Source organism: Narcine bancroftii, chromosome 8 (assembly GCF_036971445.1).
Source record: "Narcine bancroftii isolate sNarBan1 chromosome 8, sNarBan1.hap1, whole genome shotgun sequence".
Classification (NCBI taxonomy): Eukaryota; Metazoa; Chordata; class Chondrichthyes; order Torpediniformes; family Narcinidae; genus Narcine; species Narcine bancroftii.
Genome location: NC_091476.1, coordinates 15,744,539 through 15,761,655, shown reverse-complemented (window position 1 = coordinate 15,761,655; position 17,117 = coordinate 15,744,539). Strand labels below are relative to the sequence as shown.

General features: G+C 39.7%; 1 protein-coding gene across 4 annotated transcripts in view; it reads right to left on the bottom strand.

The window, feature by feature from the left end:
- Window positions 1-17,117, bottom strand: part of LOC138740387 (uncharacterized protein C8orf48-like) — a 77,367-nt gene that overhangs the window by 42,784 nt on the left and 17,466 nt on the right. For all 4 annotated transcript variants that reach the window (XM_069892960.1, XM_069892963.1, XM_069892962.1 and 1 more), the window contains exon 3: window positions 11,022-11,165. In XM_069892960.1, coding sequence (XP_069749061.1) covers window positions 11,022-11,165 — 144 coding nt within the window. The remainder of the gene's footprint in view (window positions 1-11,021; window positions 11,166-17,117) is intronic.

Below are 17,117 nucleotides of genomic sequence, written 5' to 3'. Positions count from 1 at the left end.
GTACACAGCCTTTAGAGCCTCGTAGAAACCCCTGAAGTCGCCAATGTCCGCGCTGAGTTGGGTTCGCTTGGCGAGGCTAGTCCACCAATCATTTTGGATCTCCCGGAGTTTGCGCTGAAGATGGCTGCATGCGCGACGGAAGACTTGTTTCTTCTCTGGACAGGACGGCTTTGTCTTTTTTTGATAAATCCAGTTTGGTCTAAATTTACCATTTTCAGTACCTGTTCTGCTAATCTGTTTGCTAATAGTTTAGCTATTATCTTATAATCTGTGTTTAGCAGAGATATTGGTCTATATGACGCTGGTGAGAGTGGATCTTTCCCTTGTTTTAGTATCACTGTAATTATTGCTGTTTTACATGAATCTGGTAAGTTTTGTGTCTCATCAATCTGGTTGATTACATCCAGGAGGGGCGGTATTATTAGATCTTTAAATGTTTTGTAGAATTCTATTGGGAGTCCATCCTCTCCTGGTGTCTTATTATTTGGTAATTTTTTTATTATCTCTTGTATTTCTACTGTTCCAAATGGTTCTGTTAATTTATTTTGTTCCTCTATTTGTAGTTTTGGTAGTTCAATTTTAGTCAAAAATTCATCTATTTTCCCTTCTTTCCCTTCGTTTTCAGTTCGGTATAATTGTTCATAGAATTCTCTGAAGTTTTCCTTAATTTCTTTTGGATTATATGTAATTTGTTTGTCTTTTTTCCTTGTTGCCAATACCATTTTCTTAGTTTGCTCTGTCTTAAGCTGCCATGCTAAGATTTTGTGTGTTTTTTCACCTAGTTCATAATATTTCTGTTTTGTCTTCATTATATTCTTCTCCACCTTATATGTTTGTAATGTTTCATATTTTATTTTTTTATCCGCCAATTCTCTTCTTTTGGTTGTATCTTCCTTTATTGCTAATTTTTTTTTCTATGTTTATTATTTCCCTTTCCAACTGCTCTGTTTCCTGATTAGAGTCCTTCTTCATCTTGGTTGCATAACTTATTATTTGTCCTCTAATGAATGCTTTCATTGCGTCCCATAGTATAAACTTATCTTCCACTGATTCCGTATTTACTTCAAAGTACATTTTTAATTGTTTTTCAATAAATTCTCTAAAATCCTGTCTTTTAAGTAGCATGGGGTTTAATCTCCATCTATACATTCTTGGAGGGATGTCCTCTAGCTTTACTGTCAGTATTAAGGGTGAATGGTCCGATAGCATTCCCGCTTTATATTCTGTTTTTCTTACTCTATCCTGCATACTAGCTGATAACAAAAATAGGTCTATTCTTGAGTATGTTTTATGTCTAGTCGAGTAGTATGAGTATTCCTTTTCTTTTGGGTTTTGTTTCCTCCATATGTCCACAAGTTTCATTTCTTGCATTGATTTAATTATAAATTTGGTTACTTTGTTCTTCCTGTTAATTTTTTTCCCTGTTTTATCCATATTTGGATCTAAATTCAGATTGAAATCCCCTCCTATTAGTATGTTCCCTTGCGTATTAGCTACCTTCAAAAAGATATCTTGCATAAACTTTTGATCTTCTTCGTTAGGTGAATATATATTAAGTAGATTCCAAAGCTCCGAATATATCTGACATTTTATCATAACATATCTCCCTGCTGGATCTATTATTTCCTCTTCTATTTTAAATGGCACATTTTTGCTAATTAATATAGCCACTCCTCTTGCTTTTGAATTATACGATGCTGCTGTTACATGTCCTACCCAATCTCTCTTTAATTTCTTGTGCTCCAATTCAGTTAAGTGTGTTTCTTGGACAAATGCTATATCTATTTTTTCCTTTTTCAGTAAATTTAGTAGTTTCTTCCTTTTAATTTGGTTATGTATTCCATTAATATTTAAAGTCATATAGTTCAGCGTAGCCATTTTATATTTTGTTTATCTTCTCTTTCCGTTTTTCCATCATTACCTTTCCTCCTTTTCCATTTCTGTTTTCTTATTTTCAACTCTTTACCAGACAACATTCCTACAACATCCAACATTTTCCTTATTCTCCTATTTCTATCTTCTTTATCCCCAATCTCCCCTTCCCCTCCTGAGTTGTCCTTTATCCCTTGTCGGACAACCACATCTCCCCTCTCCATTTGGATTTGCGAATCCACTCGCAAGCGTCAACTGATTTTGCAGTGACCGCTCTTTTCCCCCACCCAGCCCCCCCCCAGAAAAGATTTCACTTTTCATATGTCACAAAGGTCACTCTTTTAATTCCCTCCTTATTCTCTCTATTCCATTACCTTCCCTTATTAATTCTTGTCTATACTATCTATGTTTTCCTCTAATTACCGATACTTTCACGTATGCCCATTGTCTCTATTCACTCTTATACCTCTTTACCCGCATACATATCAATCGTGGTCATTTTTACCCTCATTACCCGTCTTCATCCCTCAGTATATTTTTGTCTTTACCCACATACATATCAATCGTGATCATTTTTACTCTCATTACCCGTCTTCATCTCTCAGTCTATTTTTGTCTTTACCCACATACATATCAATCGTGATCATTTTAACTCTCATTATCCGTCTTCCTCCCTCAGTCTATTTTTGTAATTGTTCTGCAAATTTTTGTGCTTCTTCTGGATCCGAGAATAGTCTGTTTTGTTGTCCTGGAATAAATATTTTCAATACCGCAGGATGCTTCAGTGTAAATTTATATCCTTTCTTCCATAAAATCGCTTTTGCTGTATTGAACTCTTTTCTCTTCTTTAGGAGTTCAAAGCTTATATCTGGATAAATGAAGATTTTTTGCCCTTTATACTCCAGTGGTTTGTTGCCCTCTCTTACTTTTTCCATTGCTTTCTCCAGTATCTTTTCTCTTGTAGTATATCTTAGGAATTTTACTACAATAGATCTTGGTTTTTGTTGTGGTTGTGGTTTAGGGGCCAATGGTCTATGTGCCCTTTCTATTTCCATTTCTTGCTGTAGTTCTGGACATCCTAGGGCCTTAGGGATCTATTCTTTTATAAACTCCCTCATATTCTTGCCTTCTTCCTCTTTCTTAAGGCCCACTATCTTTATGTTATTTCTTCTGTTATAATTTTCCATTATATCTATTTTTTGGGCTAGTAATTCTTGTGTCTCTTTAGTTTTTTTATTAGATCCCTCCAATTTCTTTTTTAAGTCTTCTACCTCCATTTCTGCTGCTATTGCCCGTTCTTCCATCTTGTCCATTTTTTTCCCCATTTCTGTTAAGGTCATATCCATTTTATTTATTTTCTTTTCTGTGTTGTTTATTCTTCTTCTTAAATCATTGAATTCCTGTGTTTGCCATTCTTTAAATGACTCCATGTATCCTCTAACAAGAGCAAGTATATCCTTTACCTTGCCTTTCCCTTTATCTATTTCACTGTATTCTTCCTCTTCTTCTTCCTCTGGGTTGGCCATCTGTTGTTTCTTTGATGCCCTTTCCTCCTCTTCTTTCTTGTTTCCATTGTCTTCTGTGGTCTCTTCTTGCTGCAGGTGTTCTGCAGCTGTCGTTGCCGGCTGTGGAGATCGACTCCCCAGCTGGTCCCCCCTCCCGCCGGTGTGTTTTTTTTCATGCGCATCGCGCATGCGCGGTTGCGCACTTTTACTCGGCTCTGTGAGCCATTGTTGTAGTTCTTTTTCTACCGACCTGAGGTAGCGGGCTCCTCTCTCCACAGCGGGCCTCTTCGGACAGGTAAGGCCTTCACCTTTTTCCTCCGTTGTCTTCTCTTCCTCTCTTCTTTCCGTTGATTTTGATTTTTCTCTTTTTGTCTCCATCTTCTTTCCACCTTTATACTCACTTTTCTTTAACTTGTATTTCTGTGCCTTTGTATTTTCTCTTGTTTTTCCCGACTTTTCTGGAGAGGGCTGGAGTTCACCGTCCGGCCACTACTCCATCACGTGACTCCTCCCCGACAGGACGGCTTTGTAAGGTGAGCCTGGTGGTCAGCTCGCTTCTTTGCCAGCAGCTCCTGGATTTCCTGGCTATACCGGCAAGGTAACCATACCTCTGATATCAGAAGCCACAAACAACTGTCCATCATCCCTTAGGCACCATCCAGCCTCTTCAGCCTGTCAATCAGATGCATGCCTGCCCACCAGCCAGAGCACACATGTCATTGGCTGGCCTTGTACATCATAGTCCCTGCTCAGCAGAGTGGGATATTTAAACCTGAGCAGTCTCTTTGCCATAGTCCTGCACTCATTCTGGGTCATTGTCACCAGGTTGGACACCATTCGGAGGGGAACACAGATATAAGCGAGTTGGCCATTTTCCTGTTCCAATCACCTGTGGACAAGACCTAGGTAAATTTAACTGGGTTCCGTGACTATCTCTGAGGTAGGTCATGGACCCAGTTGTGTTCGGACAGGGTTGACTGGGTCAGACCCTATCTAACTGCTGCGTAACTGGGGTGCTAATCAGGCAAATTGCCCGGTTAGTCCTATTTTACATGTTAGTCTGTTTTCCCTTTAGAACCTGCTCCCCCTCCCCCCTCCGCAGCCTGATAGCTGCAATTAGCACCCCAGGCCCAGATGATTGTGTTGATGATGCCCCATTGTGCCACCTGGGGGCCATGAAGACATCCATCGCCTGCCTTTGTTTCCAGCTAACACCTTCTATTCACCTCCTGAACCCATTATCCCTTCACAATACCTGTGTAATGTTTCACCATGGACCCATCTCTGCTGGAAATCTAAATCCATTAGCATCATCCTGCCACACAATGAAATGTAAATAGATTGCATACTTTGCCAATCATCAAAACATTCCAAGAACTCTTGCAAATAGACTGCAGACCTCTCATTTCATCTCCCTCAGTTTTAACTTGTTGATTTTTAATATTTGATTTGAGGGTGTATTCCGTACCTTTTGAATATTTGTTTTCAGAATGTATTTCACATTTTATGTGTTGTGCTCTGTACATAGTTTCACTTAAGCCTTTTATTGCAGTTGTCTGTTTGTCTACCCGCCCACCCCCTGCCACATCCTCCACTCTCATGGACACCAACCCTGCTTGTCCACAGTAACCCCTCCAACAACACAAGCCATGGAGTGGAGAGCTATGAGCTTTGGACCCTTAACCCTTAATTGACCTCCACCCTCGACTCCCCCGGGCTATCCAACCACATTCGGTGCAACCCGATGCGAGGCTGCCCCAAAACGAGAAGAGCAACCAACAGGGCTGAAAATCAGCAGTGAGGTACAACACAGGTATCACCCCCCACCTCCTAAGAACCGTGACAGCAGAGAATTACTCTACCTATAGCTCCGAGGGGCAGTCCAAAAGAACATGGGCTCAGAGGAGAACCCAAGTGGGAGCCACTAAATTACTTTACTCTGTCCCCCTCTGCACTTCACCCCCTCGGCACTTGGGGAGAAGAAATTGGGGAGACATTATCATCACTTGCACCCGGTGGCTCTGCTCAAGTCCAGCACCGTACAGCTTCTTGAAGGGGTGGAATGTTACGTTGGAAAGGTAACCATACCTCTGATATCAGAAGCTGTCCATCATCCCTTAGACGCTACCCAGCCTCTCCAGCCTGCAAATCAGGTGCATGCCTGCCCACCAGTCAGAGCATGCACTTTCATTGGCTGGTCCTGTACATCAAAGCCCCTGCTCAGCAGAACAGGATATTTAAATCCAAGCACCCTATTGTTCACTCTCTTTGTCATGTCAAGTCCTGCACTCATTCCAGGTTACTGTCACCACAGTGGATGCCATCTGGAGGGGAACACAGGTAAGGGGCTAGCAAACCTTAGGCTGACCAGGGTATCACCAGCAACTCAGTAGATACTGACATTTTAGCCACAGTCCTATGTTTACTTGGGGTTAGAGGCTGTGTTTCTTCCCCTTAGGTAGTCAGTTAGGGCACCTTGTCAGAACCCCTGTCTGTGGGTTGTTACACCCGAGCTGGATGAGGGTTCTTACACACTCCTTTATTGCTTAGCCCCTTCCACAGTTGGGATTCCAAGGTTTAGTGCGAGCCAGTAACCTGTGTGTGAAGCTGCTTGTATTTGATCTTGCTTAGCTTAACTTGTGTGTAGGCTTTGGAGCTGATTAATTGTGTTTACTCTGGGACTGCCTCAGAGCCTATTCACTGTTCTAATAAAGCACATGTACTATTGCACTGTACTATGTCTGGACTCGTTTGCCTGCCGTACCCAAAATCGAACCCTTTCCACACTATAATATTCCCACACTTGCCAAATTGCTGGCACATCTTTCCCACGGCCACCATTAATTGTGTGCGTTCTTTAAATGCTGCTATTATATTTCCATGTTCGCTAATATTCTCATGCTTGCTATAAATTGCTGGTTCAACTTCTAATTGTGCAAATTCTTTCAACATGTAAAAATATTCTCGTATAACATGCACGCATATGACATGCGGGGGATGACATATAATGTGCGCGTTATATGAAAAATACAGTAGTTGGGATATGGCCTCATCAACTTCTATTGGCAAAGCTGGCTCAGGTGACTTGCTGTGGAATGGTGTCAAACTTGGTCTATGGGCAGAGTCTGGGTCGAGCACATTTATAAAGTGTCTTTGAATAGCACCTAATAGCCTGAATATGCCTGAGATGGTCTGATCTTGGAAGCTAAGCAGGCTCAGGACTGGTCAGTATTTGGAGGGGAGACCACCTACGAACAGCAGGTGCTGTAGGTTTCTATGAGGGGTTCTGGATTAAAGTGCTGGGTTAAAGTGGCAACTCTCTGTCATAAGGTAGACAAAGGTTAAAGCATTTCATGTATATTACATTCTAAATGTAGTATTATATGACATTAATGATATGCAACCTTTAGTTGACTCTCTGCCCCTTGTTAAGTCCAGAGGACCCCAAAATCCAGCAGCAATAGAAATTCACCAAGACAAATTGTTACAAACAAAAGTTGCTCTTAATTTTCTTTAAACATGAAAATAGTAACTTATTACTATTAAATTAATCTAACTTAACCCCCTTCTAATTCTAAGCGCACGTGTATATAATGTGTAAATGTTCAGGAAAGTTTTTTTGCTTTAATTTTCTTCTTCTCTCTCCAAAGAATCACTTGTTTTTTTCCCTCTCTCTGCTTGCAAAAACACATGACCCCTCTTAGAACAGCAAACTGCAACCAGACAGTTTGCCGGCACTGGAATCAGCTTCTGAGCTTGTCATCTATTGCTTTAAAGACAATAATCCATTTACTCCAAAGCATCAGTCCAATTAACACTTACTTGTGGTCTCCATAGACATTCTTCAAAGTTTCTGCAAAGTCACTAATGTGAAATCTCCCCTTTTGCAGTGCTCTTGAATTTCAAATGGGATCTCTTCTGTGAAGTGTTTCTCTGTCAGTGAACTCACCTACACACTAAACCCCCCACAATCTATCTCTTTTAAAAACATATAACCCATCACAACCTGATGAGTTCATTGTCACATACACAAGTATAATGTACAGATGCACTGAAATTCTTCCTTGCTACAGCCATTCGAGTGTGCAAAATATGCCAACTCTAATAGCGTAACTTACTGCAATAGGGCCACGGCTGAAAAAGAGATAATAAATAAAATAAGATCAATAAAATAAATTTTCATCGTTGCAGCTTGTGCAAGAAAAAGTGACATTTCAATTCTGCAAACAGATCTTTGGTGGTCCTGGAGTAGTTCATGAATTAGTTTAGAACAGTACAGGGAGGTTCAAGAGCCTGAACTAAAAAAAAACTATTCTTGAACCCAGAGGTGCCAGACTTCAAGCTTCTGTACCTTCTGCCTGATAACAAGATGGTGGTTCTTGTCACCATAGCATTTAGTGCAATGCTATTTCAGCATCAAAAACCCAAGTTCAGATCCACTGCCAACTCTCAGGTGATATTAAGTTCTTCCTGTGACCACATGGATTTCCTTTGGATGCTCCGGTTTCCTCCCACGTTCCATTCATACAGGTTAGTCGGTTAATTAGGGTGTAATTTGGCAGCACAAGCTTGGGTGGCTGGAAGGGCCTATTACCATGCTGCATCTCTACATTATTAACATAAAGCATAGAACAATATAGCAGAGGAACAGATCTTTTAGTCCATGACATCAATGTTGGACATTTAGATGCCAATCTAAAGTAATCCTATCTTCCCCACATGGTCAGTCTGTCTCCATCTTCTATCTTTTCACGTGGCACTTAAATGTTGCCATCATATCAGCTTCTACCTCTCCTGACAGCACAGTTCAGACATCTATTACATTCTATGCTAAGAACTTCGCCATGCCAATCTCTTTTAAATTTTCTCCCTCTCACCTTAATCTATGATCTCTAGTATTTGACATTTCCACTTTGGAAAAAATGCTCCTTCAAGTCACCCTCTCAACCTCTGACATGCCAGAGAAAGCAATTCAAGTTTTTTCAACCTCTTTATCCTGGTTTCCTCTGACTCATGCACCCTGTTCAAAGTCTCCATGTTCTGCCTGTACTGTGGTGACTGGTACTACACACAATACTCCGAATGTGGCCTAACCAGTTTTATCTAGCTGAATCAGGATTTCCTAATTTTTTATACTTAATGCCCAAACAATATGCTTCACCACTCAAACTACTTGTGTTGACCCTCTCAATACATACCCCAAGGTACACCTGTACATCAATACTCGAAAGCACGCATGTCATACTCAGGCCCGTGGGCCAAATTTGGCCCGTGATATAATTATATTTGGCCCGCAAGATCATATCAAATATGTATTAGAGCTGGCCCGCTGGCCTCCGCGCCAGTATAGCACATGCACAGCTAATACTACAAATCCCAGAATGCTTTGCAAATGCGTTGGCGCCGGCCCGTCAGCCCGCTAATCGCCCCCACCTCCTCTCTTTACTTTCATTACCATCTGTGACCTGTCGCCCAACTCACACGTAATAAACCCCTTACGGAAAATGGCCAAAGGAAAGACAGAAAACAGGACCTTTCAAGACAGATGGGAGGCAAACTCTGACCCCAGAGTTTGATGAACTTGCATCTAAGAAGAGATGCCAAGTATCTGGTTTAGACCCAGGTGCATCAGAGTAAATCACAGTGTAGCAAGCAAAGCTTGGATTAATATTTTCTTTGGTTAACTTTGGACTGTTCATAGTTGAAGATTAGATTTTCATTGAAGCAAGTTGTTATTTTTTTGACTTGTTGGCTTGTGAAAAAAATACATTTAAAAGGAGCTTAAAGGCTATAGAGAAATATTTTTTATTGAATATTTTATTTCTCATTTGTTAATGCTTCTTCTGGAAAGAGTTTAACCAAAACTATTATTAAACATTTATTTTAATAAGAAAAAGTTTAACATTACATATGTTGAAAGAAGAGAAACATGCAGATGTTGTTGAAAATTTTCAATAAATATTTAGTTTGGCCCACGACTTAGTCCAAGTTTTTAAATTTTGACCCTCTGTGAATTTGAGTTTGACACCCCTGCTCTAAAGGGTCCTGCTATTTACTCTATACGTTTCTATAACATTGGGCTTCATAAGATGCAATGCCTCACTCTTGTCTGCATTATACTCTGTTCATCATTTCTCCACCAATATTTCAAGAAGATCCACATCCTTCTGTGTCCTTTGACAACTTTCCTTGCTATTCCTCCACTTATTTTGTGCTGTCTGTAAACTTATTAATCAGCCCTCAATGTTTTCATCCAAATATGTCTTTATATCATAAACCACGAAGATCCTATGACTGACCCTTTTTTAACACTACTGATCACTGACCTCCAGCCAGGAGTTTTTTTCTAATGGCCAGTTTTGAATCTTTGTTTATTCTGTGGAAATTTTGTGCAGATACTTGTAATCAACGGCTTTTCTAGTACCATATTTTTACGCATATAATGTGCGTGTTGTATGTATTTTTTTACAAACCAGGTTAAACCCCCCCCCCCACTCGTATGCGTGTGTGCGCTATACAAGAAAACTTTTACATGTTGAAACAATGTGCACAATTTATAGTGGGTGTGGGAAAGCAGTAGAGGCAATAAAACAATGCACACAATTTATAGCGAGTGTGGAAAAGTAATAGCAGCAATGAAACAACTTGCATTATTTATAGCTGATGTGGAAAAGTAGTAGCAGCAATGAAACGTATGTACAATTTATAGCGATCATGGGAAAGTAATAGTGGCAATGAAACAATGTGCACAATTTATAACGGGCATGGAAAAGTAGCAGCGGCATACAATTTACAGACAAATGTGGGAATTGGGTACATACAAAATGGAAAAATTCTAAATTTTGATCTTGTCAATCTTGGAAATATCTCTTTGGCCATGGTATTCTGAGAAACAGGATAGTCTGGCTAGGGCACTGCACCTTATCAATGTTAATTGTCCAGACCCATCCCTGAGGGAGGAGATTAATATATCAAGGGCCTCTGAGACAACATTAGAATGATTCTGCCCTGCATCAGTTTAATCATCCTCATTACATCAAATCAAACCATAAACCTCTCAATTGCACACTATTTTTAACAAGATAAGGTTTCTTTTAAAGAAAGGCTTTTTAAATAATGACAATTAAAATCCTGCTTAACTCTGAAGTCTGTCTTCGATCTATTTAATTGATTCCTTCGATCCTTGCAAATAACCACTGCATCTATTTCTTCCCAAACCTCTACAAAGGTTGTTAATGTGTTGCAAGAGGATATCATCTTCTGGGGGAAGATTGACACCTCTGGGGGAAGTTGAATGGGTTGTATATCGCAGGAAATTAACTGTGGCAGATAGTGGGACCATGGAATGTGTTTTACCTCCTGTCCCAAGTAAATGCAAATTCCTCTTGTGAGTTGAAATGTAGAATACTACAACCATACGAAAATATTTTTTACAGAGTTGGTAAGGTTTTCCACATCTTATATGTGCACATCATATGAGTGAAAATATGTTAATCAATGGCTTTAACACTCATGAGAGCAAAAATTAAATAATAAAACAAAAATAAATCTATGGTTTTCAAATCAGAATATTGTTCGCCAACTCATGTACCAATAAAATTAATTTGAAATTATATATTTGAACACTTTTCCAATAAGTCTTACCTCTGTAGAACATCGTGTGTTTTTCCTTTTGATGATAAGCGGTAGAAACAAATTTGTTACTCTTCAATACCCAGAGGAGCCTTTTTATAAGTTTTTCTCTTGCAAGTAAGCTTTCAGAGTCTTCAAAGCATGAAATTTTTTCATCTAAGGACATAAATACATTTTAAATTATTATTTTAAAAGATTTGCAATATAAGATTGATAAACAAATGTAAGTCTAGCCTAATTACATTGCTGATGTTTCACAGAAACAATTTCTACAGTAGCTTCCTTGTATGGAAATGACACTTTTGACATAGAGATATTTCAAAATATTTCATAGAAGAATCAAGAGCTGACCCTTTTTTATGAGAGGATTAGCAACCAAAATCTGGGATGATGCAATACTTCGGCAATTCTGAGGAAAAGGGACAACAAAGCAGAAGGATTTGTGGGAGGAGTTCCAAAGATTGGAAATGGAAATGCCTGAAGGCTTTGCCCGTTTATCATATTAGAAGGATTGGAGAAGGTCAGGCAAGAATTGAGGATTTGTAGGCATTATGGGATTCATTGTTGAAGGATACAAACAGAGAGAAAACAAGGCAGAGAGGTTTGTTTCGTATGAAACCACACTTTAGGAAAAGTTCAGGCATTCAGGTGAGGAAATTGGGAAAAAAATGAATGCAGTAATTTCCTTTCTCTACTGTACATTTTTCATTCAAACTTACAAGAATTAATAAGATTGAGGAAATGAGGATGGTAAATTAACATTCATAGCTCAATTATCTCTGCATTAATAACTATGTCAGCTAATGAGAAATTGCATCCTGAAGCAGATACTCTCAGTACCCTGGGAAATGTTTGAAAATTAATGAAAATAAAAATAAAAGATAATGTTCATCATTTGCTGTTTCATCCCTTTGTTCATGCTCCTCTTCATTCAGATTATATTTCTTTTAAAAACATTTTTATTGAGTTTAACATAAAAATCCTACTAACATAACAAATAGCATGTCATATCATATGCATATCACAAATTAATATAAATATAATTTTAAAACTATCCATATTTGTTTATTTAACATTATTTCTTAAATATAATTCTGGATAGATACCAAGTAAGTTGCATTTTACAATCCCTTAGTAAAGACACAGAGTAATTTCTGTCTAACTTGATATGATCTAAGACAACAATAATTAAGCCCTTGTATAACAAGTTAATTTTCTCCAAGCTTAAATAGGACATTACATCATGTAACCACTGTTTCCGAGTAGGTGAAGAGTCATCTTTCCATTTCATTAAAATTGCTCATTGGGCTATCAACATGATAAAAGCTAAAACTTTCTCTTGAGATGCAGAGATATACCCAGTTCACAAAACAAAACAAGGCAATTAAAGGGCATGGTTCTATTTTTTTTAAAACTTTATTTATTCGTTCAAAAAACAAATAATATATGACGTATACAGCAATTAAACATGAACATTTTTTTTAATATATATATAGAAAAAAAAGAAAAGAACCCCCCCCTTCAGCCAACTCTCCTAAGGAGAGCCATAAAAAAAGAAAAAAAAGAATATTTTAAAAAATTTAAATATACATATTAAAATCTAATCAATATAAATTGAAATGTAAATATTCCAAGTATAACAGCCACTTATTAATTAAAAAATGATAATTATCATGCGAAACATGTCATTTTTTCCATTATTAAACAATATTTCATCTCATTATGCCATCTATTAATATCAATCATATTTGTATCTTTCCACGTACTAGCAATACATTTTTCAGCTACGGATAAAGCTGAATATACAAAAGCAAGCTGGAACTTATCTAATCCCAAACCTTTCAAAGGTTGCAAACTACCCAATAAAAATACTGTTGGATCTAAAACTATTTTAATCTTTACAGATATTCTAAAAACGATTGAATTTTCTTCCAAAAAGATTGTATATGTGTACATGACTAAACAGCATGAAGAAAAGTTCCAACCATATCACCACATCTAAAACACAAATTTGATTCATTAAAACCATATTTTTTAAATTTTTCAGGTGTCAAATATAATTGATGTAAAAAATTGTAATTAATCATTGCATAACGTGCATTTATCAATCTAGTTACACTATCATAACAGATATCTAACCAATCTTCTTCAGAAAAAATAAAACCAATATCCGCTTCCCATTTAATTTTAGATCTATCCCAACCCTTTTTATCCATTCCATCCTGTAATATTTGATACATAGATGAAATATAACCCTTCTCTGGTACCTTCATAAGAAAAGTATCAAATTTAGTCATTTTAGGTAAAATCATATCTCTACCAAACATACATTTTACCAAAGATCAAATTTGATAATAAAGAAATAAAGAATTCTTATGGCATGGTTCTATTTTGATCTTAAAAATAGATAAAGTTTGAAAAATTTTCTTCCAGAATCTTCCTAAATTGGAACACTCCCAAGTCATACAGATCAATGAGGCTTCAAAAATTTTGCATTTCTCACATCTTCTTCTTTGGCTTGGCTTCGCGGACGAAGATTTATGGAGGGGGTAGATGTCCACGTCAGCTGCAGGCTCGTTTGTGGCTGACAAGTCCGATGAGGGACAGGCAGACACGGTTGCAGTGGATGCAGGGCAAAATTGGTTGGTTGGGGTTGGGTGTTGGGTTTTTCCTCCTTTGCCTTTTGTCAGAGAGGTGGGCTCTGCGGTCTTCTTCAAAGGAGGTTGCTGCCCGCCGAACTGTGAGGCGCCAAGATGCACGGTTTGAGGCGATATCAGCCCACTGGCGATGGTCAATGGGGCAGGCACCAAGAGATTTCTTTAGGCAGACCTTGTACCTTTTCTTTGGTGCACCTCTGTCACAGTGGCCAGTGGAGAGCTCGCCATATAACACGATCTTGGGAAGGCGATGGTCCTCCATTCTGGAGACGTGACCCACCCAGCGCAGCTGGATCTTCAGCAGCGTGGACTCGATGCTGTCAACCTCTGCCATCTCGAGTACTTCGACGTTAGGGATGAAAGCATAAATAATGAGATAATTTGAGTTTGGATAGATGTATTCTATGTACCGCCTTAAATTGTAATAAACAATGCCTTGCACTTAACAAAGAATCATTAATTAAGCTAATCAAACATAATCAAGGTGTCTGACTCAAATTATTCTTGAATCAAAACTGCTGACTTCCAATTCATGTTGATGGCGACTCAAATGGGTCTGGTCTTGCATTTATCCAATGAGTGCTTCCCAATTCGATTTACAAATTCACCAGATACAAATTTTTAATTCTATTCCTGGTCTGTGCAATAATCTGGTGCTGTCTGTAAGGAGTTTGTACATTCTCCCTGTGTCTACATGGATTTCCTCTGGGTGCTGATTTCCTCCCACCCTCCAAAAATGTACAGGGATTGTAAGTTAATCGGTGTATTTAATGGGTCAGAAGGGCCTGTTATGGTGCTGTATGTCTAAATCTATAAATAAATTCATCCAATGTTCATCTGTGAACATTGGCTAAAGATATTTACAGCCTAATTTCTATTGCAAACTATTATGTTTTTTTTACATATAACTAATGTTATTTTTCCATTGACAATTATCACACTTCCCTTCTGGAGTGGCCATTCACACAAGAACGACCAAAACCTCAAACTTACGGATTTCACCACATGTTTAAACTAAATACCTGAGGTGCAGTTTTATGTAGGCTGGACGTTGGACGCCACTGCGTCGACTGTGACGTACAGTGTCACTGCATCGATGTCTTCAGTGACATGAATCATCTGCGACTGAAATATCCAGGAGACAGATCAAAATGGCTCTTGATCCCTAGATGACAATGCAACAGGTAGATATAGCACCATAAAAACACACCTTAGTTTCATGCACGCCTTCATGATGCGCAGATAGAGCAAGAACCCGTGCAAGCAACAAATGTGTGCGATACAAATTGCATTGGAGGAGAATTTAAGGGAGAGGCAGGGAGCTGTTTGAAGAGAAGCGCAAGGATCGTAAGTGCTGCCGACGTAGATGTTTCCTTATAACGAGTCAATCTGTGCTGATGTTGGATAGAACAATGTGGAGGAGAGAGAGGGATAGTGGGCTCATGTTCTGGCCTAATGTCCTAAACAATTTCCGTACATCTTCGGGCACTTTTGAATTTGTTTTGGGACTTACTGAGCCGCATCTCAGAAGCAAGGCAACCAACTGGCGACAACCTCTGGATCCTCAGTTTAGACTCGCTGTGTACCTTGTGGTGGTATGCTGCCCCATGTGAATATCCATCCAAAGGTTGTATTTTTGGTATTGGTTTGGCCATTATCTGGGTGTTGGTACGCCAATTGACTGGAACACTTAGGATGGCCCCATTTATCATCACAGAACAACATGATCACATCAGAGAAGTATAAAATATCTTGTGTAAGGGAAATTTTACATGTATTATTTGTATAATTTTTGTATTCAATATTATTTTTGGACATTATTATGATCTAATTGTTCATTATAATTTTAGAATTTAATGATTTCAATGAAATGTTATGTAATAACTATAGTTCTGCTTCTAATTTACAATTGATATGTGATATGTATATGACATGATTTGATTTATTGGAAGTGTTCTGACCATCGGTTGAGGATGGAGATCTTGTCGCTGAGGAGGACTTTGCCGTCTGAGCTGCGCAGCGGGCTTTGGACTTGGGGTGAGGGGCCGTACACAGCCTTTAGAGCCTCGTAGAAACCCCTGAAGTCGCCAATGTCCGCACTGAGCTGGGTTCGTTTGGCGAGGCTAGTCCACCACTCATTTTGGATCTCCCGGAGTTTGCGCTGAAGATGGCTGCATGCGCGACGGAAGGCTTGTTTCTTCTCTCGACAGGACGGCTTTGTAAGGTGAGCCTGGTGGGCAGCTCGCTTCTTTGCCAGCAGCTCCTGGATTTCCTGGCTGTTATCGTCAAACCAGTCCTTGTTTTTCCTGGAGGAGAAGCCAGTACCTCTTCAGTGGATTGCAGTATGGTAGTCTTCAGCTGATCCCAGAGGGTTTCAGGGGACGAGTCCGTGAGGTGGATTGCATCGTCGAGCTTTGCTTTGAGGTTTGCCTGGAAGTTTCCTCTCACTTCGTCTGACTGCAGGTTTCCAACATTGAACCTATTTCTGGGGGCTTTACTGTTCCTGGGCTTTGGCTTGAAGTGAAGGTTGAGCTTGCAGCGAACCAGCCGGTGGTCAGTGTGGCATTCCGCGCTGGGCATGACCCTGGTGTGGAGCACATCTCGTTTGTCTCTTTCTTGCACCAGGACGTAGTCTAGGAGGTGCCAGTGTTTGGATCGGGGATGCATCCAGGTAGTCTTCAGGCTGTCCCTCTGCTAAAAAAGGGTGTTTGTAATGACAAGCCGCTGTTCTGTGCAGAGCTCCAACAGGAGGCGCCCATTGTTGTTGCACTTGCCGACACCATGCTTGCCCAGGATTCCTGGCCAGGTTTCTGAGTCTTTGCTGACGCGAGCGTTGAAGTCGCCAAGGATGACAAACTTGTCGGTTGTAGGGGTGCATTGAATGAGGTTGTGCAGGTCAGTGTAGAACAGTGTAGAACAGCCCCTAAGGCTAGAGTTGGATGAGGTCCTCACCCGGTATGAGACATATAAGGCAATTGAACAACTGAAAAGTGGCAAAGCAGCAGGTATGGATGGAATCCCCCCCAGAGGTCTGGAAAGCTGGCGGCAAAACTCTGCATGTCAAACTGCATGAGTTTTTCAAGCTTTGTTGGGACCAAGGAAAACTGCCTCAGGACCTTCGTGATGCCATCATCATCACCCTGTACAAACACAAAGGCGAGAAATCTGACTGCTCAAACTACAGGGGAATCACGCTGCTCTCCATTGCAGGCAAAATCTTCGCTAGGATTCTCCTAAATAGAATAATACCTATTGTCGCCGAGAATATTCTCCCAGAATCACAGTGCGGCTTTCGCGCAAACAGAGGAACTACTGACATGGTCTTTGCCCTCAGACAGCTCCAAGAAAAGTGCAGAGAACAAAACAAAGGACTCTACATCACCTTTGTTGACCTCACCAAAGCCTTCGACACCGTGAGCAGGAAAGGGCTTTGGTAAATACTAGAGCGCAT